This window comes from Danio aesculapii, chromosome 15 (genome assembly GCF_903798145.1).
Source record: "Danio aesculapii chromosome 15, fDanAes4.1, whole genome shotgun sequence".
NCBI lineage: Eukaryota > Metazoa > Chordata > Actinopteri > Cypriniformes > Danionidae > Danio > Danio aesculapii.
In genome coordinates, this window is record NC_079449.1 from 22,972,774 (window position 1) to 22,998,133 (window position 25,360).

General features: G+C 36.6%; 1 protein-coding gene across 2 annotated transcripts; it reads right to left on the reverse strand.

Annotated features, from left to right (window-relative positions):
* Positions 1–5,767: 5,767 nt before the first annotated feature.
* On the reverse strand, positions 5,768–17,289 carry hic1 (hypermethylated in cancer 1). Of its 2 annotated transcripts, none has more exons than XM_056473366.1 (2): positions 17,089–17,289; positions 5,768–10,452 (listed from the first exon to the last, which is right to left on the reverse strand). In XM_056473366.1, exon 2 carries the CDS (start codon positions 10,433–10,435, stop codon positions 8,234–8,236), a length of 2,202 nt encoding a protein of 733 aa, XP_056329341.1. In that variant the 5' UTR covers positions 10,436–10,452; positions 17,089–17,289; the 3' UTR covers positions 5,768–8,233. The 2 variants fall into 2 exon arrangements, with proteins under 2 accessions (XP_056329341.1, XP_056329340.1); XM_056473365.1 differs by lacking the exon at positions 17,089–17,289 and adding an exon at positions 15,115–15,270.
* Between the last annotated feature and the right edge of the window lie 8,071 nt (positions 17,290–25,360).

Below are 25,360 nucleotides of genomic sequence, written 5' to 3' on the forward strand. Positions count from 1 at the left end.
TGTAAAACAATATCATTTGCACAAAGAAACTATGAGGTTCTTCTCTAAAGAAGTTGCTACCACCCATTTAGAGCATCATTATGGATGTTTTACGTTATTACTAACGTGGTTCAAACAATGGATCTGCGAAAGATAAACTATGGGTTTTGGGAAACACTCGTCACTACATCGTTCTTTTCCCAAACGATGCATAGTACTATGATAGTTCAGCTGCGAGTTACGTCGTTGTTTGGTAATTGCACCCCTGGTTGAGTTTCAGATTATTATTATTATTACCAATAATAATATAAAACCCAATTTTTTATATAATAAAAATTATAGATGACATTTTTCTCATTAGCGTTTCTAAATTTCTTTCTTTATTGCGATCTCCAGATAGTTTTGGCCCATAAAAAAAGTAATTATTGTTTCAATTGACCTCAAAATTATTCATAGGCCACTATAGATATTCAAAACACATATTATAGGAATAACACCAAAAATAGCATCACATCATTTACCCATAGAAGATCCTAATAATATAATTACAAAACTTTTCATATTTTAAGCATGACATTTAGATATTTCCACTCTCAGGGATACAGTGGGAGGCAAAAAAAAAAACCCCATCTGAATGACAAAGCCGAATTTGTGCAATCTTAAACATGCTGGCCTTACTGGCATATGAGGCATGATTTCCCTTTTAAATGGTCAAGTTTCCTTAATCAGCGAGTTCCTCTTTTATCTGGGCCTGTGGTATATATTTATAGTTATTTAGTCAGAGACAATAGCGCAGTTCACCGTTTACAAAACCCACGATGCCCCATAGAGGAGATTAACTCATGCCTTTCGCTTCACTCTGGAACTCGATCAGGGCGTGAAGAAACAGAAAGTAGTTCTTCGCATAAACATTTAGACAAGTGTCTTCAGCATGAAAAACAGCTGGACGCCTCTTCATCAGAGCTGTGGGCAGGAGCAGGGCATTGTGGGTCAGCCTTTCGGAGAGGGACAGCAGTGGGATTGGGAAATGAAGGGAGGAGATCGAGTGGGAAGAAGAAGAACTGATTCAAACGCAAAGCCACAAAAATGGCGATGTGAAACAGATGAATGTCAAAAGCACCCTCGATCCCTGGAAACTTTTTTTTTTCTTTCATTGAGACAATGAGACAGACAGATGGACAGGTGCATTGTGGGCCGTTGACATCCCACAGTATTGGAAGATTCCACATGATGACTCACTGAATGAGTCAATATCGATGATTGATTTATTTTTAATCGAAATATTGCTAAAAATACAGAAATGGAGCACCAGCTGTATGAGGGAAGTGAGCAAGTTTAGTTTGTCGATAAGCTTTTCTTAGAACCTCTTTGAACCTGTTAAGATTATCTTTTGGAGAGGATGTGCACTAAATCATGCCACCAACATCCTTCTCGAATTTAAAAAGATAATTCTCCTAGAAATGAAAATTCTGTCGTTATTTATTCTTGCTTCGTTCACTTGAAAACAAATGAAGATATGATGAAGAACCAGCAACCATTAACATCTGTTGTAATTTTGTTTTCCTACAATGGATTTTAATAGCTCCCAGTTACCAACATTCTTCAAAATATCTTCTTTTGTGTTCAGCAGAACTCATAGTGAGAGTACTTTTTCACTTTTGTTGAACTATCCCATTTATTCTAGATTTTGAACAAAAGAAAACTCTTAGGAGAAGCTCTAATTTTGCTATTTAAACATTTCAAGTGTCGGTTGGTTCCTTCTATACTCTATGGGCAGCTTTGGTTTTTCAGCTCTGGCTGAGTGGGGTTTCCTGAAACTGAGAGGAATATTTCCTTTGGACACGTTTATAAAGCATGGTCAGACTCGGAGTATATTGTTCCACATTTTTTACGCCGTATCTCAAGTTTTATTTCTCTTCTCAAGGCCCGTGATGAGAACATGCAAGGTGACCTGAGGGTTAATGATTTAAAGATGCCAATAAAAAAATCTAATCACCTCCAACATATTTTAAAGAAGAAAAAAAAGAATATTTAAGTCAGTACAAGTTAAGCTCAATCAAGAAATCAACAGCATTAAAGGGATAGTTTACCGAAAACTGATGATTCTAATGATCATTTTTTCCCTTCTCTTGTCACAAACCTGTTTGAATATCGAACACAAAGGAAGATATATTGAAGAAAGCTGGAAACCTCTAACCACTGACTATTTATTTACTATGGAGGTAAATAAATAATTTTTCCTACTATGAAGGTCATTGGTTACTGGTTTTGATCTTTCTTCAAAATATCTTCTTTTGCATTCAACAAAATAAAGAAACTCAAAGCTTTGGAACCACTTGGAGGGAGTAAATTGTGAGTAAATTTTTGGATAAACTATATCTTTAACACACACACATACAGTTGAAGTCAGAATTATTAGCCCCCTTTGAATTTTATTAATTTTTTTTATATTTCCCCAATGATGTTTAACAGAGCAAGGAAATTTTCACAGTATCTCTGATAATATTTTTTCTTCAGGAGAAAGTCTTATTTGTTTTATTTCGGCTAGCATTAAAAAAAAAATTTTTTTATTTTAAGGTCAAAATTATTAGCCCTTTAAGCAAAAATTTTTTCGATAGTCTACAGAACTAACCATTGTTATACAATAACTTGCCTAATTACCCTAACCTGCCTAATTAATCTAATTAACCTAGTTAAGCCTTTAAATGTCACTGTAAGCTGTATAGAAGTGTCGTGAAAAATATCTAAAATGTTACGTACTGTCATCATGGCAAAGATAAAATGTCAGTTATAAGAAATGAGTCATTAAAACTATTATGTTTAGAAATGTGTTGAAAAAAATCTCTGTACACAAATAAACTCTGGAAAAAAATTAATGGGGGGGGCTAATAATTCTAACTTCAACTGTATATGTGTGTATGTGTTATTTTATTACATGCACTAAACTCAAATATTTACTATATTTAATGTACTTGTATTATGCAGAATTGTATAAATGTACCTGAAAATGGTCATAGTTAATTTAATTTATTATTCTGTGTTTAAGTAAAACTATTTTTTTTTCAGTATGATTATAATAATCACTTTTGAATAGATTACTATTCACCAAAAAAAGAGAATGTTTATTTTTTTGTTTGGTTGTTTGTTTTTGTTTAGTTTTCAATATATACAGTTAAAGTCAGAATTATTAACCCGCCCTTGAATTTTTTTTCTTTTTTAAATATTACCCAAATGATGTTTAACAAAGTGAGGACATTTTCACAGTATGTCTGATAATCTTTTTTTTCTAGAAAAAGTCTTATTTGTTTCATTTCGGTCAAAATTATTGGCCCCTTTAAGCTATTTTATTTTCCATAGTCTCCAGAACAAACCATCGTTATACGATAACTTGCCTAATTACCCTAACCTGCCTAGTTAACCTAATTAGCCTAGTTAAGCCTTTAAATGTCACTTTAAGCTGTATAGAAGTGTCTTGAAAAATATCTAGTCAAATATTATTTACTGTCATCATGGCAAACAGAAAATAAATCAGTTATTAGAAATGAGTTATTAAAACTATTATGTTTAGAAATGCGTTGAAAAATCTCTCCGTTAAACAGAAATTTGGGATAAAAACAAACAGGGGGGCTAATAATTCTGACTTCAACTGTATGTCCATATCCTATTTTGCAGCAACGTTATCGTTGTAAAAAATAAATGTCTGTAAAGTGTTGTATTTCAATGTGTTCAAACTGAAAATGAAAATAAAGTAAAACAATTTTATGAAGTTTCAATATTTAAAATAAATCACAAAAATAAATAACAAAAAAGTATCATGTGTTAGACATGTTTACATTCATTATTAGACATTATTACAAAACCAATATTTTCACTTTAGAAATCAATATTTGAATAACCCTAATTTTCTAAGATGACTGAGATGAAAAATAACAGTTTTAAAAATGTTTCTTCATTTTTTTATAGCTCAGGACTTGAAATTGCGACCGTTTTGGTTGCATATGCCCCTCAAAACTTTATTTATGCGACCTCAAAATATATTTGGGAGCATGTGTGCGAGTGCATAAAATTGTTGCTGTGCGACCAGTTTTCATTGCAAAAAAAAAAAGAAATAATAAACTAAATGTGAATGCGCCCATACATGTTATTTCAAAAGCAATAAATCTGTTAATAAAAAACATAGTAATGCTGCTCATAATTATTGGTGGGTGCGCCAAAATTTGGGCTGGTGCGCTTACATCTTTGAAGTTAGGAGCGCCGGTACTACCAAGAAAAAAGGTTAATTTTGAGCCCTGTAGCTGTATGAAAAGTTCAAGATTACACTAGGATTGTAATTTCATAAATGATTTATATGCTTCTATTAAACCTTTTTATGTATTGATTGACCCTGTAAAGCTGTTTAAATAACCATTTTATGGTTTATGATGTTACAATGTCACACCGTAAACCTGTAAAACTAGTTGTAGATATTCAAACTTTATTTGTGGCTTTACTATTAATGTGATTAATCTTAACATTTAAGGATTGATCCTATCCACATAAGATTTTTGCTTGTCACATATGAGTTGAATAAATTAATTCATTGGTTTAAAAGGAAGGACAAATTAACAATAATAATTGTGGTAACCAACATCATTGTATTAATGAGCTTAATTTGTACTGAACCCAAATTATTCCTTTGAGGAATACAAATCAGGGCTGGAGGTCTCCAGTCTACTTTTCCATAGATAGACAATGGCTGCAGGCCACCAGACGAACCTGCTCTGTTCTCTCTCACCCTGCATCGCGTTCTCTGTCTCTCTCTATCATCATCTGCCTATCTGCTTTTGAGCAGAACCACACCAAACATCCTGCTCGCTGCTACTACAGAGTCAAAAGTTCATTTCCCCAGCTCTACTTTAGTCCTTTGTAACTGCTCCATTAACAGAAGCAGTTTTCGTACGTTTCAGATAGCTGGAGCATACAAAAATACAAGCAAATATGTCACCCGTCCCAGGACCTAGACTCACACACCTCTGAAATCGTAATATTGCATTTTATTTTCTCAGTGCTTTTAGAAGCCAAATGGAAAATGTCTCCACTTGTTTTGTCAGTCAGAGAGCAGGAAAAGAGAGAGCGATAGATTTTCGATGAGAGAGAGCTAATGAATGGTGGAGAAGGGGAGTGTGAGATTTATTTTCCCACCACCGAAATTCACTTCAAACGGCCTGTCACATCTCCTCAGCGCGTATTAATATGTCTGCGGTCAAACTTTTAACTGTTATGATAGCTGCAATATTGTTCTGTGCCTCGAGTCAGAAGATTTGTATTCCGTTTACGCTCTGGGTTTCGTTTGGATACAAACAAACCACTGTGCCCAGACTGTTTTCATGTGTTGTGCAAAATTAAGTCGAGAGGAATTTCTGGATCTCGGCTGTCCACTTAAGAGTGTTGGGAAATTTCAGCATCTGTCTCGCCCCAAACAAGCTGGTTTTCATGCGTGTGGTTTAATAGTACATGTATACAAAACCTCACTGGGAGTCTAATCCTGCCTCTCGGCAAAAAGGTCAGCTGAAGTTTCTGCAGGCCCGCCCAGAACAAATGGGTCAATCAACTTCAGAAACTATGCTTCCCTCCTTACCAACTCGGCCAAGTGTTTATCATTGCGAGCGAATTATTGATAAACACACAACATTTCTTATACAGCATAACGTTAACAGCAATCGGACTTGCTGTCTGGCATTTCTTTTAGAGTTTGAAACCGCACCGAATAAGTCTTAAGTACCTTCAAGTGCACAGAGAAACATACTGATTCTTATCAAGAAATCATTTTTAATTTACAAATTTTCCTTTTATGGTAATTCAATCATTTACCATTTCATTGTGTAACTACAGTATTTTCTGTAATGTAAAAACAGACAGTTGCATAGGCTAATCAGAAAAAAAACAATCAAATAATCATTTCAAAAATACATTTTAGCATTGAAAATCACCACAGGTTTAAAAAAAACATTAAGAATCCCTTCAGAAAGTGTGCTTGAGTTTTACTGTATAAGACAGAGAGCAGTTATGTGAGTTTTTGTATTAAACTATTGCTAAAGCATTGTGTCACCCACACTATGATAGGCTCAGTCCTGAGGTAAGCACCAATGTCATTTTGCTTTGATTAAGAGAGTTCGGTATGATCAAAAAACAAACAGAATAGAGTAAAGCCCAGGTAATTTGTCCCAAATTACATGTTTAATATTCACTAAGCTCTAAAGCTAGTTTTTTTCACAGTGCATTTGTGGTTTAAGTTTTCACATTCACCAGCTGAGGTTGTAATTGTTAACTAGTGGTTAACAATTTTGTTTTTCACTTAGGGTCCGGCTGAGGAAAAGATGAATCTATCATCATGGAGTAATCTTTGGAATAAAAAACAGTAGGTGTCGTGTCTCATCATCAGAACATTGACATCCCCTGTTAAACTATTTAAGGATGATATAAAAAAACAAAAGAAGGAAGCAACCATAACAGGCTGCTGTTTTATGTGTGTTGAAAGAAATGAAGGATTGATTGTTTGAAGTGTAGCTTATGGTATATTAGTGCGGTAGCCTGGGGATTAGGCTGTATGTTCAGATCACAGGGCCTGGTCAACTGGCAGAAAATCTAACATCAGTGAGACAGACAAGCGCGGATAGTCTTCGAAAATCAGAAATTTCACAGGGCTTACCCTGAGTGGAGCAGCAGCTGCTATCTGCACCCACAGTATCAGATCGAGAGCCATGCTCCTCATGTTCTGATGGTTGTCACATTAGCGGCTCTATGTGTGCACCACAGGATTAAAGCCATCACGTTAGCCTGAATTTAACTGTGCCAAAATAGGGCTGAGAAGACCTTTTCAAACATTTTACATAAGGAAAAGTCTTAAAGGTGTTACAACATAGGTCTTAAACTGGATTCCTGGAGGGCCACAGCTCTGCACAGTTTTGCTCCAACCCGAATCAAACACAGCTGATCCAACTAATCAAGGTGTTCAAGACTACTGGAGACTATTAAGCAGATGAGAGTTGGAGGTGGTTGGAGCTAAACTATGCAGAGCTACGGCCCTCCGGGAATTGAGTTTGAGACCACTGACCTACAAAATGTTACTGTTTGGTTTATATACACAAAGTGCCTTTGTTGCGATTGTTATACATCTAGTCATGCAGAGAATCTTTCAAAGGGCTCGGCTGCAATACAACCGAGGCATATGGACTCTGCTGTAAATATTACTGCACTTTCAAAGACACCACCCATGCTTAGTCTGTCGCACCAGATGGACTGAAACACGTGGACATGGATTGTTATATCATGATCGGAATATGCAGAGATATTCCAGTTGTGAGATCACAGGGCAGTACTAGCTACTTTTTCAGTAAGCTAAAGGCACTTGGCATTGGAGGAAAGAAAAGGGAACAAAGACACTAAATAGCTTGAGACCATACACCTGACCGTCAGAAAAAAATTAAACGGCACTTTCTGTGAACTCTTATTCCACGCTGAAGGGGATAACTACATCAATGCAGAGAAAAGCTTAGATCACTTTACCTAAGTCCTGGAACAAACACTCTTCAGTTAGTGGCTCCCTTTAGTACGGAAAAAAACTGGGCCATTCACAAAGCTGGAAAATCAGATACAGGTGATCCAGTACTCCGAGAAATAGTCTATAAAAAGTCCTCCAATTACTATAAAATCCCAAAGATTTGGCTTTTTCTTTTGGTCCAGATTTCCCTCTCCGTTCTGGACAGAAGCCCTGAATATTGTTCATATGTGCTTTTCATTCTATATACACCAATAATACTTAGTACACAGGTTTAGGCTACGATTGCAACTCTCATTTGTAACATTTGACATTTTTTTCTTTGGCTTTTCCAACATATAAAAAAAGAAAAAACACAGGAAAAAATAAATAAAAACAATCTCTTTTTGGTTTTCAATTGGTTGTTTGGCTCGGTAATTGAACAAAGTTATTTTTTATATAAATACTGCATTGTCTGAGTGTCCAACGGTCAAAACAGATTATAAATAAAGCATTTTTACTCCTTTTAGGAAAGTCATTTTAAGAAATGCACATACTGCAGAATCTGCTAAGAAAGGCACGTTCAGAATTAAACAGTTTGTGTGCATTTGTATGGCCAACTCTTTCTGGCCTCCATTCTTTGAGGTGCAGGTCCATATGACGATGAGGTGAGAGTTGAATACTGTGATTGGTATACAGTGATGTCTCTTTGGAAATTAAAGTTAGTGGTTCCCCCCTCTAGCTAGGAGAGTAGCGATCAATGGTGCGGGACTCTGCTGAAAGCTGCTGGGAAGTGGGTGGAAGTGACGAGTTCAGGATGTCCATTTTGTGGGCGAGGCTGAGTTGATCTACAGCCAGTTTTGACAGCGGGTAGAGGCTCTCCATGGCCTTGGCATCAGCCAGGAGGTGCTGAGAAGCTGCAAGAAGGTCTGAGGTTTTCTCCTGCTTCAGACCCAGATGCTCAGCGGTGTACTTGCTCAGAGGATAAATCCCCTCAGAGAAGTCTATCTTCAGCTTCCCGTCAGGAGTTAGTCCTCCGCCAGCGGATCCACTGCTGTGCATCTTCATGTGACTGATGAGGTTGCGCTGCTGAGCAAACTTGCCTCCACACACCTGGCACTCATAGGGCTTCTCTCCGGAGTGGATGCGCATATGTTCCGTCAAACGATACTGCCGAGTAAAGCGCATGCCACAGGCATCACAGGCGAAAGGTTTAAGGCCCAAGTGACTGCGCATGTGACGTGTCATGGTACCACGTTGAGTGAACTTCTTGCCACAGATGCTACAGGGGTATGGACGTGTCAGCCAGTGGGTTTTCTCATGTTGCCGCAGGGTGGCAGGATCTTTATAAGACTTGTCGCAGGAAGAACATCGATATGGTCGTATGATCTCCCCGAGACCAATGGAATGGAGGTTTTGTGCCAATTTGCCATCCTGGTAAGGGCTGTGGAGGCCACTAGAGCTGTTCAAGCTTGTAGGTACATGGGCATTAGTAGGTTTGCTGTTGCTGTTATTGCTGTTGTCCATCTCACTCCCATTGTTTAACTCTTCCTCTGTATGGGTTTCTACATGTGCATTGAGTTGCTCTGAGCTGGGGAAGCCTTTGTCACAGGGGATGCACACATACAAGTTATCTCCAAAACTCTCTGGCTCATATGGCATGTGATACCTTCCACCTGGTACAGGGGGAGATGGACGACCTTCACTGCTTCCGGTTTCCTCACTGCCGGTTCCATTCTCATCCTCGCCATCATCGCAGGTCCCTCTGTCATAGCCCCGCTCATTCATGTTCAGCTTTTCTTCATTGCTTTTATGGTGGTTCATGTGCTGGTGATGTCTCTCCTTATCCTGCTCACCCATTCCCCCACTTTCATCCTCTTCATCTTCCTCATCTTCATCCTCTGGGTTGGAAGGCTCATTCTTCACCCACCGATAGATGTTGGAAGCATCTTGTCCCTGATCTCTGGAGTCCTCTATGGGTTCTGGGCTGGGAGGGCAGGGGTACTGTTCTTGTCCCTGAGGACGATGCAGGTGGGGAAGATGGGGTGCAAGTGGATGGTTGGGTAGTGGGAAGGGGTGTGGGGTGAGAGACCCCATATGATGGCCTGTGTCCATTTTTCTAGAACCGTCGTTGGGACTAAGCATGGGACTGGTACTTTGGTCAAGCTCGCCTTCAGGCTCCTCATCTGGGTGGAGTGAGGAGATTAAGTGGGGATTGCCAGAAGAAAGCTGGGACTGGGAATTTGGGCTTTTCTTGGACAGGTCAAGGCCAAAGACAGATGAACAATTTCTTTCATTGGGAGGCAAGCGAAGGCCTGACTGCGGTGACAAGGATGCCTTTGTTGGGGGGTAAGGTGGTGGACCTTTTATGGGAGCTGGTGCATAAAGCTCTCCTGCATGAGGGGGCAGTGGAATGGAGGGCTGGTCCTCTAATTGTGTAGGTCGAGGGGTGATCACTACTCCTCCAGTGTGGTAAGTGTGAATGACAGGGGTAGATATTCGAAGCGGTCCACTGGGGCCTAATTTGTAAGGTGAAAATGCAGGGTTAGGACGTAAATGGTACTTCCTTTTCAACTTCTTTTTGCATAGGGTGACCAGATCCAGAAGTTGCAGGTAACTTGCAGCTGCCAACACTGCCCCTATATTAGGCTCATTTGGAGAGGTGGGGTCACATTCACTTAAACGTCCTGTGTAGATATAGTCAAGAATGACTCGAAACACACCTGGACTGACCATCTCATGGTCCAGATTGATAAGGTTGTCATGAACAACAAGAGATTTAAGGTAGAGGCTACTGGCTGCCAGGATGTTCTTGTGAGCACGGAACAGTGCATTCTGCACCACGATGATAACATCACACAAAAAGCCTTTGGTTCGTTGTGTGTTCAATTGCAAGAGGAGGTGCCTAGCATGACTTGGGACTTCCATGGCATCCAGCATCGACTTCAGACCAACACCTGAAACAGAGGAGAAATGTGGCAATTTAGTAGAAGCCAGAAATGTGTTGCAGACAAGTAATAACTACCATTTTTACAAGCATAAATCGGCAGAATTTTACTTATTTATTTTGAGCACAGTGATATAAGAGGCCATGTCTGTTCCTGTGTTTGTAAAATATAACACCCATTGACAGCATATTTACATCCATGAAAATGCTTCTTCATTTACTCTTTAACATCGTTGTAGATGTTTAGGTATAGGGTACTGAGGGCAAATAATTCAGCTTTCCCTTTAATATAACAAGCATCATAAGGACTCCATAAAAGTGAGCTATAGTTGACCGAGTGAGCCTGCAATGGTTTTGTCATTATCAAGATACAAAGCCACATGTTTTAAGCTTAGTGAAGTGCCGTTAACAAAAAAGAAAGAAAGAAAAAAGACAGGAAAAATGCCAGTATAAACATGTTTTCATATTGCTGTCTTCCTGATAAAGAATTCCAGAGGTGGTGTGTGGAGTTTTAAACAAAGTCAGACTGAAGGTTTTGCAAGTGTGATGAACAGCAGGCATAAACCAGCAGGGACAAAAAAATGCAGCAAATTCATGACAGGACACACTGCTGTGGTATACTGGAAGTGTGACTTACAAATCAAACCATTTTTAAAAGATCACTTGTTAGAGGTTTCCTACAAATTACTACATATAAACATTAAACCAACAATGCCAAGTTTAAATTCTAAACTGAGTGCAACAATTCCTTTCATGCAAACAAAATAAACATTACAAATTTACCAGAAAATATTGTTTAAACTCTGCTACATGAGAATACTCTGTATATGAGATAAAACAGATAGTTGGGGTCCCTCAGGGGCTGGTTTCACTGATGGGAAACAAGAAGCTAAATAAATAAAGTCATCCCAACATCAGTTCCTCCTCTCATTGTTTATTTCATTGTATAAAATAATCCTCTAAGATGAATATTGTAGTTTGTAGTTACAAGCTCCTATTTAATTAGCGCTTAAATCCAGCAATTCAAGTCAACCCTTTACAGCTACTAACAACCACAGCTACTAACATGAATTATACAAAAAAAAACATTTGCCATAAAACGTTATATACAGTATGTGAAGTATTTAATGTCTTTCAGAGGTTTGGAAAGAAAAAAAGTCTGTCAGCTATGTTTCTAGTTTATAATTAACACAAATTTGCTTCCCCAATTGTATTAGTAAGTTAACCTACTACTGTTTTGTTGGATAAACGGTCCGAAAATGATCATAACGGAATGCACGAGACCTGTTGCTATGGTAACCTTATCAGACTAACCGTAAATAAAAAATTAAAACGTAGGCCTAAATGCAAAAAAAAACAAATGTTGTTTGTAATTAATTTTGACAGGGGTCGGATCTACAGTACCAATACACTAATAGGCTATACCTTGGTTAAACACTTTGAACATGACATTCTGGTTTCTATTCCTGATTAAGTCAAAAAAGTGATGCACATATAAAACTGCAGCCTATTTGTCTCTCTTGAAGCATAACGCGCACTGAACAAACATGAACACGCGCTTCTCCGTTAGTTGGTGAGGCAGAGAAACCATACATGGCCAGATTTTAAGCACATAATAAACAAATTACTGTATACATACATTTATAAAACAATTATCTGTATACATATTTGTATCCTAACATTTCAATTAGACAAGTGCTAAAACATTTACATATCTGTGGGGAAAATATTTTTTTCCAACACAGATCCAGACGACTAAATTCAGAAGCGTTTGTTTTAAATGATTGCTGAACATTTCCTTCTTTGTGGAAAAATGCCGACATGCCATTTCTGGTGTGCAGTGCACCTGTACCTTCCTTATGTCGGTCTGAACATTCGCTTACAGTTTATTCCAATTCATAAATCATCTGTTCAGTTTTCTTTCCAAGCGCGCGCCATTTAATTAAACCATTTTAAACGATAACTGATTAGCTTGTAATTACATAAGGAGGTACACTTAACACACAGAAACAAAAAGATGACATGCTAATCATTGCCTGCTGCAGGCCAAGTTACCTTAACAATGGAGCAGCTCAACCAAACAAACATCAGCCGCAACATTTCCTCTCAGTCCGCACCTCTCGTCAGCGCCTGTCTTAATAAAAGCTCTAAAGCTGTGTCTTCTCCTCCCCTGCTGCCTACGGACACGTCTCATCACAGACAGGTGTATTTTAAGGTGATGTGCCATTTTTGGCTCACAGTCTTTCCATTAGCCGTGAGAGTTTTAGAAAGCAGCGCATGATTTATCGCACCGTTCTGTCCTAAACCTGCTGCTTTCAGGAACGTCTATTAAGATGACAAAATAGAAGGAAAGTAAACAATAAAGAAAAAAGGACTGAAAGTAAGGACTGTGGTTTTTCTAATAAATCAGCTCTAATTTAACAACAAACTGCATACAAAAACTGCTGCTTAATTTAGTGAGACGTTCAACGCATTAAAACTAAAAAGGAAGTGACGAGAGATATAAATCATGTTTTAAAACGACTGTTTGAACTTCACGAGTAAACACTTGCATCCTCTCAATAATGTCAGCCTTATTGCATCTAACAAACGCACTTATGCAATTTTAGTGAATTTAACCTTGATATTGAGATTTCATTTTAATTAATCACTTCTCTGCCAAGTGATAGATTTGACTCTAACCTTTTGAAAACGTTGGCAACCCATTATGTTATTCCAAAAATATTTTACAAAAGATACTAAGAAGATTCATTTGATTAAAACAGCAGCTAAAAATGTCAGTTGAGTTGTGCGTGCGATACATGCGACATCTTGGTCTATTTGCTATATTTGGTATGGTATACAGGACTGGATTAAAGGCAGTGCAGGTCATATTTTAGGTGCTTTGGTATTCATTAGCCCTGTGTTTTGTCTCTGTTGTCATTTTGCTGGTTTAGGGGTGAGGCAGGGGTCTGCTTGTGTTCTTAAGACTTCCTCTCTCTCTCTCCCTCTTTCCCTCTCTCCGCCCTCGGTCTGTCATCCCTTTTTTACCGCAATCGTCCTCCCTAAAGATTTATCCCTTACAATGAGTCTAATGTACCTTTAAGGAATAAACAGTCAATCAGTCATATGCATATCTTTTAAAATAACTTAAGTGGCGTAGTAAACAAAAGATATCCAGATATTATGTTTGATTTAATTTGTGAGAGCATGGAATGCCACGTAATACAATAAACAAACGTAAGCAATTTAGGCAAGGCTATAATTATTAAATGCCGGCCCTATAATTCGATTGCAGAATAAAGTTGTCATTCGGGCAGTTAGCTGCATGTGTGAGAAATTAATTCATTTTAAATTATCATATTTTTTATTTGTGTCAGTTTTAAGTGCTTTAAAAGAGTTTCTCAGAACTTGAAAGTTTTACTAATTCCTAATACAATAGTGTCTGTGAATGGAAGGTAAAACCTTCCTGCGCAAAACCGCTTGGCACCAAGAAACGAGCGTCTTGGATCGTGCCTGTTTAAATGGTTTAAACGAAAACACATGAGGTTTATCGAGCATTTTTTCATGTATTTAGAAGGTAAGAGCTGGGCAAAGAGCACATCATATCATGCGCTACTCTACTGAATGACTTTCTCTTCCACAGCTCGTCTTATATTGCGATCAGTCTCTCTCGCGCACTCCATCAGCTCACGCAGCTTTGGATATTCATTCATAAATACAACTGGGAGGATAGTTCACCATCCCCTATATGTGGCCTCCATGGTCAGAGATGATATGAAATTATTCTAGCCACATCTCACATCATCTATCAGTTTTATGCTCTGAAGTTTATAACAAACTGCTGGATGGATATATAGTAGAGAGATTGAAAAACTAAACGTGCATGTGACTGTGCATGTTAAATTAAAATTATTATTTAGAGTGGAAAAGAAAACATATATTACAAATTATCAATATCATTACATGCAAACTGTGCATATGATGATCTTCAGAAATATTAGTTTGACAATGTAATTCCTCTGTAACTGTATTCTCTCAGTCTGTTAAATCTTTTAGTTTTGTGTGAACCAATCTCGTGCGTAAATGTTTTGTCCACATATTATTAGTGACACCAACAATTTAAGGCTGCCTAAACATGCTGCATTTAAATTGGAAATTTACTTTCTGTCTGTATATTTGCATGCAAAACACCACGCGGCTGTTCAGAATCAAATCACTCTCTTTAAAGTCAAATCAGTCGCATGTGAAGCACCATGAATTCTCAATTAAGGATGAGCTGAAAGCCCCGGCACAGTGATGAGCGCACCGCCATACGAAATCACACCACTGGGTACTGACAACACTTTTACACTCATAATGCGATTATAAACTTGACTGTTTCTGATCAGGTCCCTTGTTCGCCTTCTCAAGTTAAATACATAAAAACGCTCCTAAATATTGTTTTAACTCTTGATCTCTCCGAAATATAAGAGTGTAGACGTAAAAAAAATCGATGAGTTTGTATTAGTAAATTAGACAGAAAAGTGAAGTAAAATCTGTAAGGCAAACAATCGTCTTAATTTGTGAACTTAAGTCTAAACGCAAATGAAGATTAAACAGAGAATAAACAGTTTACTGTGTATAAACACACAAATTAAGTGCTGATAAGGAAGCTGTAACTAGTGGAAATATAAAGAGCATTGAACGTTACCTGGATGCCCGATCTCTTCTGCCATCCGATCTAAGTCTCCCTTAATGATCATCTCAACAGTCTTTTGGAGTCATTTCTGACGTTTCAACTTTGAACTGCCAGCCTCCCAAAACCATGCCAGTTTTCCGAGCACGACTGCCAACTCTTTTTTATTATTAATTGCAATGAATTTCGTGTTGCTCGCCCTCCCTCTTGCTCTCGCTCCCTCCTCCCTCTATCTCACTCTCTCTCTCTCTCTCTCTCTCGTTCACTCACTCCTCCTATAAAAATACGTGCGTACTCCTGCATCTCTTTTCCTCGTTTTTTGTATGTTTGACAATTTTCTTGGCTATTTTTGCATGGATGTAATAATGCGACTGGAGATGATAATGGGCTTCTGGGTCGCAAGAGTGTTTTAGCGCCTCGCGTGATGTCAGTCTAGAGTAAAACTAAAAGGTAAAATCGAGGGCAGGAACTTACAGTGACCCCAACTTGAACTTTTCAACACGTCGAGGCTTCGTCTTAAAGAGACAGGCGTTTCATTGTATATCACAACATATTTTATGTTGTTTTTATGGCTGTGAACGTTGATATGATTGACGGTGGACGTAACTTTTGTGTAGAGTTCATAATAACATTGTTCGGAAAAATGAATAGGATTCTGCACAAGACAGTAGCTTACCTGCCAATGTTTACACACAAACACTGATGAACATTTGCGTACTTATAGTTTACTTTAAACATTAATGACTTAATATAATTAGTTACACAAAAAAGTGTTTTATCAACTGATATTTTAGTTAAAATCTTAATAAAGTAATACAATTAGTTGCGGGACCCTTAAAAAATACAAAATATCATGGTGTTAACATGATTTTTACAAATCCACAATGGTCTGTTAGGCCATTATTTAAATATATATATATATATATATATATATATATATATATATATATATATATATATATATATATATATATATATATATATACCATGGTGTATATCAAATCATTTCTTTTCAAATGATGTTTGATTTTTATCATTTTTATCAAATACTTGTAATCCCCACTATAGCCTATTTGAGAAGTTTTGATAGTTGTCTGGACAAATTAATCAATTGGCATATCTGTAGCATCAGTATTATCTTTTATCGATAAAAAACTTTCTCACAATCTTTTACACAAATATGCATTATTTAGACAAAGTTATGCAGTATCCTTCAACTGATATACATAAGACAATATTCCACCACTGGTTATTTGTGAGAGTTTTAATAATGATATAATCTTTAGTAATAATGCCAAAGTGTCATTATTATTATTTAAGTGATTATTCTAGAAATGAAAACTCGAACATATTGAGTAATTGTCAAAAGTCGTGGCCCTTTATACGCTGTGTCTGCAGTTTCACACGTTTAACAAATAATTAGATAGGCTAGTGATTTTATAATCATCTGTTAATGTTTTTTCTCTAGTTCTTTAGTCTTTACACTGATACCTCTAAACACAGAAACCAAAACACCGATTAACACCAATCCATCATTTTACATCGAGAACTAGTCTATTTTAATCTCCGAAGAACAATTGAACTCATTCAAAGCCGAAAGGGAAAAAATCCCAGTTTGGGTTTTACTTCTATTTAAGAGCGTATAGCCTATTAATCAGTTTTGATTAATCACACAGCCCAAATTAAATAGGCAGGCTAAATAAATAATGCATTCTGGATGCTGACAATCTGACAAGCCTTTAGTTAAGTTTGCTATTATAAAAACAATTTGGGTTGTTTATTTTTAGATACATTAGAAGTGCTATTTAAAAACCACATGGAAGCACAATAAGTGATATCTCCCGCTGTCCTGACACGCCTGCAGCACGAGCGCCAATCGTCATCTTCATCATCCATCAGGTAAGTATGTTGGCACGCGCTCGCCGTGCACACCTGAACGCGCCGCAGGTAAATCTCACAACGCGCACACACGCATTAACACAAACTCACCTCGGATTCATGTCTGATGCTCCTGCCGATCTCGACTTTCCCCTTACGGGCTTTCCCCCCGTCCCAGAATCCCCAGTCGACCAAATCCCTCTTTAAAACGTAAACTTTCCCCGGTGTTTCCAGCTTCTTCCGCGTTGTCCCTTGTCCTTTAGCCTTCTCCGCTTGTGTCCCGCTCTGCTCGTGTTTGAGTGGATCGGACACTTGAGAATCTGGATGGCTCTGATTGGCGTTCGGCTCCTGGAGTCCTGCAGGCTGCGCGCGCAGCGACACCTACCGGCATTGATCAGACGAGCTCACGGTGGGGACGGGCCCGGGGAATAATCGCGAAGCATACCGGTGGAGGACATGCGTTTAGCAGAAATTATTTGCTTATCGGTGTGATTAATCGTGGAAGAGGTTAATGCACAGCTAATGTCAAATTAATTTCAAAAGCAAGTGGATGCCAACAATTTATGTCTGCTGAATTTAAATAAAGTTGAACATTACTACATTTAATTAGTTTAAATTCAGTCCATATAAATAGTTTGCCACCACTTATTTTAAAAAAACTTTAGTAAATCAAATTAATCTTTTTTTTTCAGCGTACAAGCTGATCAATTGACTCAATAATGTCCTTTAATAGCACCATTTTTTATTCACAGATCATGTCTATTTTTATGCTTGGGTTCTCTTTTTATTTATTCCTTTATTTATGCATTAATTTACTATTCTCATTTCCTAAATCTTCATGTTTCATATTTTTAAATTATTTTTAGGTTATGGTGTGATATGTGATGAAAAAAATCACCTGTTCTTGATTCATAAAGGGAAGTTTTTGTGATGTTATAGATTATTCCAATCATTATTTCTTGTGCTATCCTTTTCAAAAACACATGTATTTTTTTTTTTTTTGTTTTTTTTTATTGTTTATATTATTCATGATTTTTGTGTGATTTTTAAACTGTTTTTAATCAAGTACAGTAAAATGCAGGTATCCACACAATTCCTTCATGTTGTCCCAACACAAATCAATTAAGTTAACTTAATGTTTTTTACATTAAAACATTAAGTTGAACATAAAACAGCAGCAAGCAGCAAAAGTAATTTTTTGAAAAAGATCTTTACTAGTTACAATTACTCGATTACTATAAATAAGTTCATATTTTACTCTTATTAGGGTAAGATTGTGTGATTGAAATATTCCTTCTTTTAGTATTTCAATATTTCTTTTCTTTTTTTCTAATTGTATTAAGTACAGTTTTGTTAATGTTTGTGATTTTTCTGATTACTGAAACCACGTAAACAATTTTAGTTTTATGAAAGTAACAATCTATTTCTCTTTATTCTCCATTTACTTTTCACCTTTTGAAACCCTACTGATTAAGGCAGGGGTGCCCAAACTTTTTCTTATGAAGGGCCAAAAACCAAACTTGATTGAGGGTGGACCAAACTTTATTACATTAAAGGTGCCATGGTATATTCCTAATTTGTTAATATCTTATAAATAGTATAATCATATTAATAATTATATATATATATATATATATATATATATATATATATATATATATATATATATATATATATATATATATATATATATATATTTTGTACATTTTACAAGGAACTTCTTACAATGGAAACATTATCCCATTTAAAGCACAATGGAGTTCAGTGCCAACGTCTTGTGCATTGTCCATGTATCCGTCAAGTAACGGTATTTAAATTTTAACATTTAAAAAAAACTGATCCATTCACAACATTTAACTGAAACATTTAATTTCATCTTATTGTGCCTCAACAAATAAACAAAAGTTCATGTTAAATTAGAATTGACGATCTCTGTTGAAGGCATTTGCCCCAACCTTCCCCATTCTCTCTCTCTTCTCGGATGGGGTGGCAGGCCAAATTAAGTTGAAGTCAGAATTATTAAACCCCCTGTTTATTTTTTCCCCAAATTCTGTTTAACGGAGAGAAGATTTTTTTAACACATTTCTAAACATAATAGTTTTATTAACTGATTTATTTTAGCTTTGCCATGATGACAGTAAATAATATTTGACTAGATATTTTTCTAGACACTTCTGTACAGCTTAAAGTGACATTTAAAGGCTTAACTAGGTTAATTAGGTTAACTATGCAGCTTAGGGTAATTAGGCAAGTTATTGTGTAACGATGGTTTGTTCTGTAGACTGTAGATCGAAAAAAATAGCTTAAAGGGGCTCATAATTTTGACTTAAAATGGTTTTAAAAAAATTAAAAACTGCTTTTATTCAGACATACTGTGAAAATTTCCTTGCTCTGGTAAACATCATTTGGGAAAAATTCAAAGGGGGCTAATAATTCTGACATCAACTGTAAAAGGTTACCATGGGCCAACTTTGGCCTAGTTTGGACATCTCGGGATTAAGGCTTGCTTTATAAGTCCTTCATTCATAGATCATCATTTTCTTAAAAGTAACACTGTCAGTCCTACTATCCAGATATTCCCAAGGTGTCATGTTTTGTCATTTCTGCTATCACTTTGTGGCGTCCCATTTGTTGTGAAATGCTAAGTGTTTTTTTTTAAAGGACATTCACCTGACAGAAGCCTTTTCATGCCTAAACCTGCCCTCCAGTCGGTCAGATTACTCCAACAGCTGACTGACATCTGTTTCTTCTGAAATGACTGCAGTTTAACACACACTTTTTAATTAGAATGGTCAAAGTCACAACAGTCCAGCTTTACCAAGAAGGACGTATTGTCTTTCACTTCCAGTTTCTCTTGATGAACTAATGATAACCTCCAAAAACACAGATAAACAAAGGACAGACCAGAGCCCAAACAGCACCTGGATGTTTTTCAGGTCACTGTTACGCTTTGGTATAAAATTCACTGCCCATATGTTGGAGAAAAACACAATGGGTATTAGTTGCTGAAAATAGCTCGGTTGTGAAGTATAATTGCTTAATATGACCCCTGCGACTTGCTGACCTTGCCTCGTGTGACACCAGACTCATTTGGCTCGGTTATGTTTATTGTTTTGTTTACTGCTTCTTCAGATTTGCCAAAGTCAGCTCTTTCACTTTCTGGAGGACACATCGAGAGCCTTATTTATGCAACGTGAGTGGAACTGATTTTTAATTGTTTGCTAAAACATTCTTACGTAAATTGTCATTTTTAATTCATGTAAGGAATATTTAACAAACGATTTGCATGCAGAGTCATCCTACTCCAGTTTCACGAATAAAGGTCCGCGGTTACACAAACAAAATGGTAATTTTTATACGAGTATATTTTATCATTTAAACAGATTTCTGAAATGGAAACCACTGGCATTTTATAGTACAGTGGTCAAAATATCATTTAAATTTCACTTTTGATTATATATTTGATATATGATTTATGAAATGGCCACAATACATGTGCTTTCTTTTATTTTTTAGTTTTCTTTTATATTAAGTAATCATTTGCATATAGTAAACAGACCAAAAATGTTTAAAACAACATTACAGGGTTACAAAGTTTTATTTATTTGTTTGTTTGTTGTATGCATGTATATTGTATGGACTATATTTTAATCTAGAATTTGTATCTGTCTTTCTGTCCGGTTGTTTAAACCCTACATTGGGTCATATATAGGCAACCCCATCCATTGGATTACATTTGAAGCCAATGTACATATCCAATACATATTTTGAATTAAATCTTTAACCCAATTGTTGGGTTTGTCTATATATGACCCAAAGTAGGGTTAAAGCAATAACGCATTTTTACAGTGTGTCTATAACTTTATTTCAATCTTTCAGTTCAGGCTTTAATTTGACATTACCATACCCCATCATATTGGAATGCATTTTCACCCACATACAGGAACCTACTACACTTAGCGATTCATTAACTTTACTTTTTGAACAAAAAAAATACCTTTAAAATTATTAAGTAAACAAACTCAGTGCACAATTATAAAAATAAAGTTAAGTCAATAGTTCCAATTTTACTGTGGGTTTATTAGGAAAAGTCAACTTGTTGCTTTCAAAAGCATTTTTAAGTATAAATGAACTTTTGTACGGTAATCATGTCCATAGCACAACTTTCCAGAAATGTGTAACTGCACATAAAAATAATTCCTTTTGCTGTTTAGACATTCTTATAATTTTGAAAACCAATGAAACCAATGTCTCTTTGATAATTGATAATAACATTGCTGTGCTAGTCCAGTTTCATTCTAGCAAGTAATCAATGTATCTCTAATGGTGAAAATAATCACTAAACTATTGCTTTCTTAAGCAGGTCTGACTGTTTTGAAAGCTGTGCTAAATCTGCGTGTCCACTGGAGCTTTTTTTTTTTAAAAAACGGTTTATTTCCATCGGTAGCCCTTACAAGTTGTTTTGATGGTGACAGTTACGTGGTATAGTCCCATGACTAGATTTGACAGCTAGCTCAAAAGTTACACTGTAGGGCACTTACGTTTTTCAACTTGCAATGGCTGAAAAACGCATCACACAGTGATGACCATAAAACGCACATTCAACACATCTCTAAGCTACAGGCGCTCAATCTAAGAGCAACTTAACCCTGCCCAAAAATGTCCACAATGGAAAGATTAAGCACTGCAGTGTAAGGTATGCTTGAGGGTTTATTGACTAATGATAACAAATGGAGCTACTATAAAACGGAACAAACAATATTTCGGGACATTCTAAAACGCTTAACGTGAAAAACTCGTGGCTTAATGTACCTAAACATCCTAACCCAAATTTCTGTCAAACTTTACTGGTAATTATCAGTAACTACTGTAAAAAAGACAAGCTCTAATTCCATTGATAAAGTGAACAATAGCAGAGTAGGTGTTTTCTCCCCCATTAAAAGGAAAAGGCTTAACGTGGCTTAATGTACCTCAAGAACAAGCGGGAAAAACCAAACTTCTCTAAAAATTGACTTGTAATTAGCTACCATCAAAAGAATGAGTCCTGATTCCACAGCTAAAGTGAACAATGTAAGCGTTCTCCCCTATGTTGTTGGGAAATTTGTTTTTCCCCTGTTCTTGTTGTTACATGAAGCCTTTTCTTTATTATGTACTTAAATGACAGGGGGACGCTTAACATGATATTGATGGAATTATAGGGCCTGTTCTTTTGATAATAGTTAGTGTTAATCATAATTAAAGTTTCGCCAGGTGAAATAAAAGGTTTCCCCTGATTGGTGTTAAACTGTTTTCATATACTGGATTTCTATTCTGATATTGTTCACTTTACTGTATACACTAAATTAAGAGCTTGTTCTTCTGACAGCCGAAGGTGTTTATCATGAGTACATTTTAAAAGGAATTTGGTTGCCTTTAGTTGCGAAGTTGTTAAACCACATTAAACTGTTACATGGTTTCTACAGGTTTCATCAAGTCAAATTTAAGACTTTTTAAGACATTTTAAAAACAATATGAATGAAATTTCAGACTTACACAAGGCTAAAACATTGTAAAGGCATTAAAAACAATTGTTATTGTAAGGAAGATAATTTAACCATATGCTTATAAACAAAAATATTAAAAGAGTTCATAAAAAAGAGTTAATAAATAACCTTTTGTTAACTTTTGAGATGGAATGATAGTGATTAGATGGGTGTTAGCCCGATTATGTAGCTTTACATGAACATTGGAATATTAAGACCTGTTTAAAATGATTTAAGACCTACAACACAATATTTCAGTGAATTCAAGACTTTTTAAAGCCTAAAATTTTGATTTTGAAATCCACGACTTTTTAAGACCCCACGTATACCCTGTGTTTTAATGGAATAGAATGAAAGCAAGAGACCACTTAATGTCATATTGTTCACATCAGAGCTTGTTGTTTTGATAGTAGTTTTAATTAAAATGTCATTTGTCATTGTCATGATTGAAAATTGGTACATTAAGTAGTTAATGTTAATGAGAAGTACAGTATGACAGAAATTTGGGTTTCTCTGATTGATGTTTAGGTACATTAAGCCATGTTAAGAGTTTGAAATGTCCCAATATTTCTATAAAGAATCAGAATCATTTTCAATCGCTGGTTCAAGCCTCGACTGGGTCAGTTGGCATTTCTGTGTTTAGTTTGCATGTTCTCCCTGCGTTCGCGTGGGTTTCCTTCGGGTGCTCCGGTTTCCCCCACAGTCCAAAGACATGCATAATTGTCCGTAGTGTATATGTGTGTGAATAAGTGTGTATGTGTTTCCCAGTGATGGGTTGCGGCTGGAAGGGCATCTGCTGCATACAACAAATGCTGGATAAGTTGGTGGTTCATTCCGCTGTGACGACCCCAGATTAATACTAAGCCGAAAAGAAAATGAATGAATGAATGAATCTCAGGCATGCTGTAGACCAGATTAATGTGAAATATTCATTCATTCATTCATTTTCCAGCTTAGTCCCAAATTTATCTCCACAGCGGAATGAACCGCCAACTATTCCAGCATATGTTTTACGCAGCGGATGCCCTTCCAGTACTGTGAAACACCCAAACACACTCACATTCCCACTCAAACACTATGGCCAATTTTGTTTACCCAATTCACTTTCTGGGGCAATTTCTGGGGGAACACCAGGAGAACATGCAAACTCCACACAGAAATGCCTCCTGTTCCAGCCGGGACTCAAACCAGCGACCTTTTTGCTGTGAGGTGACAGCGCTAACCACTGAGCCACCGTGCTGCCCATGTAAAAAAAATAGAAATTCAAATATAATTAATCAATACAATGGTGTAAGTCATTAAGAAGTGAAGACACACTTTAACCTCCATCACGTGAATTTTCGCGTGAGTCAACAACAGGTGAAAGTTGCTGGTGTTAACGGTGATGAAGTGAATGAAAGCTGCTCTAACATTAACCAGACCTGCCACTGAATCACAGAGCACTTTTACACAAGCATTGACTTTCACAATCAGCCCTCACCTCCTAAATAACACACCTATTGTTTGTGTGTAAGAGATGGAGTGTGCAAGAGAGCTGAACCAATTTTGTTTTAACAAGTGGTATGTTTATGTGCTGCGTGTTAAACTTTATTGGCCGTGTGCATGAGTGATATCAGTCTGAGAGGCTGCACTTCTGTCTGAGCTGAGAATCGTCTAAAGAACAACTGACTTGGGAGCAAAGCATTACGTTTAAGTATGCACAGGGAATGACTAATTGAATTCCACTTACTATAACACAAGCATAACATAAGGTCTGTAGTTAAAGATGCTCCATGGAGGTCGATGGAGGCCCCCTGTTGTTGCAGTCGTTGAAATATAATATTCTGTAACAATAAATTATCATTAATTATATACAATTAAATTATAATATGCAAAATATTATATAAGTAATACATTATTCTCCAGATTTCAGCGCCTAGACTGCAGCTCTGCACAAGAAGTTTGGCCAGAGGAAAAATGGTCATCCTCAACTAAGCCTAGTTTCTCTCAAGGTTTTTTTTTTTCCTTCACTTTCGTCAATTGGTGAAGTTTGTTTGTCGCTAGGGCTGGGCAATATGGTAAAAAAATTATCACGATAATCTTTTTCATATCAGTCGATATCAATAATTATCATGATTAATGTGCCACATCTTGGTATCTCTCAATTTTAATGGCTTTTCAGCATGCCAATCCCTTTGTGCAGTTGATATAGCACATTTTGTGAAAATGTTTTAGCTGTCTGACAATAAAAATAAAAAAATTATAAACAAAAGAACAATCTTGATTGATTGTAGATTATTGTTCAACATCAGACCAAAGTAAACAGGTTTGGAACAAGTAAAAGGTGAGTTAACTGTGACAGAGTTTTCCGTTTTGGATGAACTGTCCCTTTAATGGTGAGTATGGGGAATTTAGGGTGAAATATGAATGAATGAGTATCCTTTAATATATCCTTTATTATATTTTATTTAGGGATGCTAACGATTACTTGATCGATTGGTTGTCAATAACCCTTTAATCGATAGACTTTATCGATGACTGATTAAGCATGGACAATTTAAGAGTTAGGTTATGCTTTGCGCTGTGAGATGCATGCGTCCACGCATTACATAATCAAGTGTGTGCAGTTTACCTTATCTTATAGAGTCACCCTCTTGACATTGCAAATTGCAGGATGCATAAAACCTGGTTATGCACAGATTTCGGTTATTTCCACGGGTGTTTTAACCAATTTTATCTTACAGACTAGTGCGAGTATAGTCCTATGCAGTCTTTAATTTTAAAAATCGTGCATTACGGCGGACATGCAGGGAGCCTCTCCATTTACGAGTGTGAATGAGAGTGTATAGGTGTTTCCCAGTGATGGGTTGCAGCTGGATGGG

What these genes read in the sequence shown, in the direction of transcription:
- hic1 (XM_056473365.1), bottom strand. Translation starts at nt 15,166, where the DNA reads ATGATCATTAAGGGAGACTTAGATCGGATGGCAGAAGAGATCGGGCAT. An exon ending in AGAAGAGATCGGGCATCCAG is followed by an intron (nt 10,453 to 15,114) that starts GTAACGTTCAAT and finishes CCTCTGTTTCAG; the next exon opens with GTGTTGGTCTGAAGTCGATG.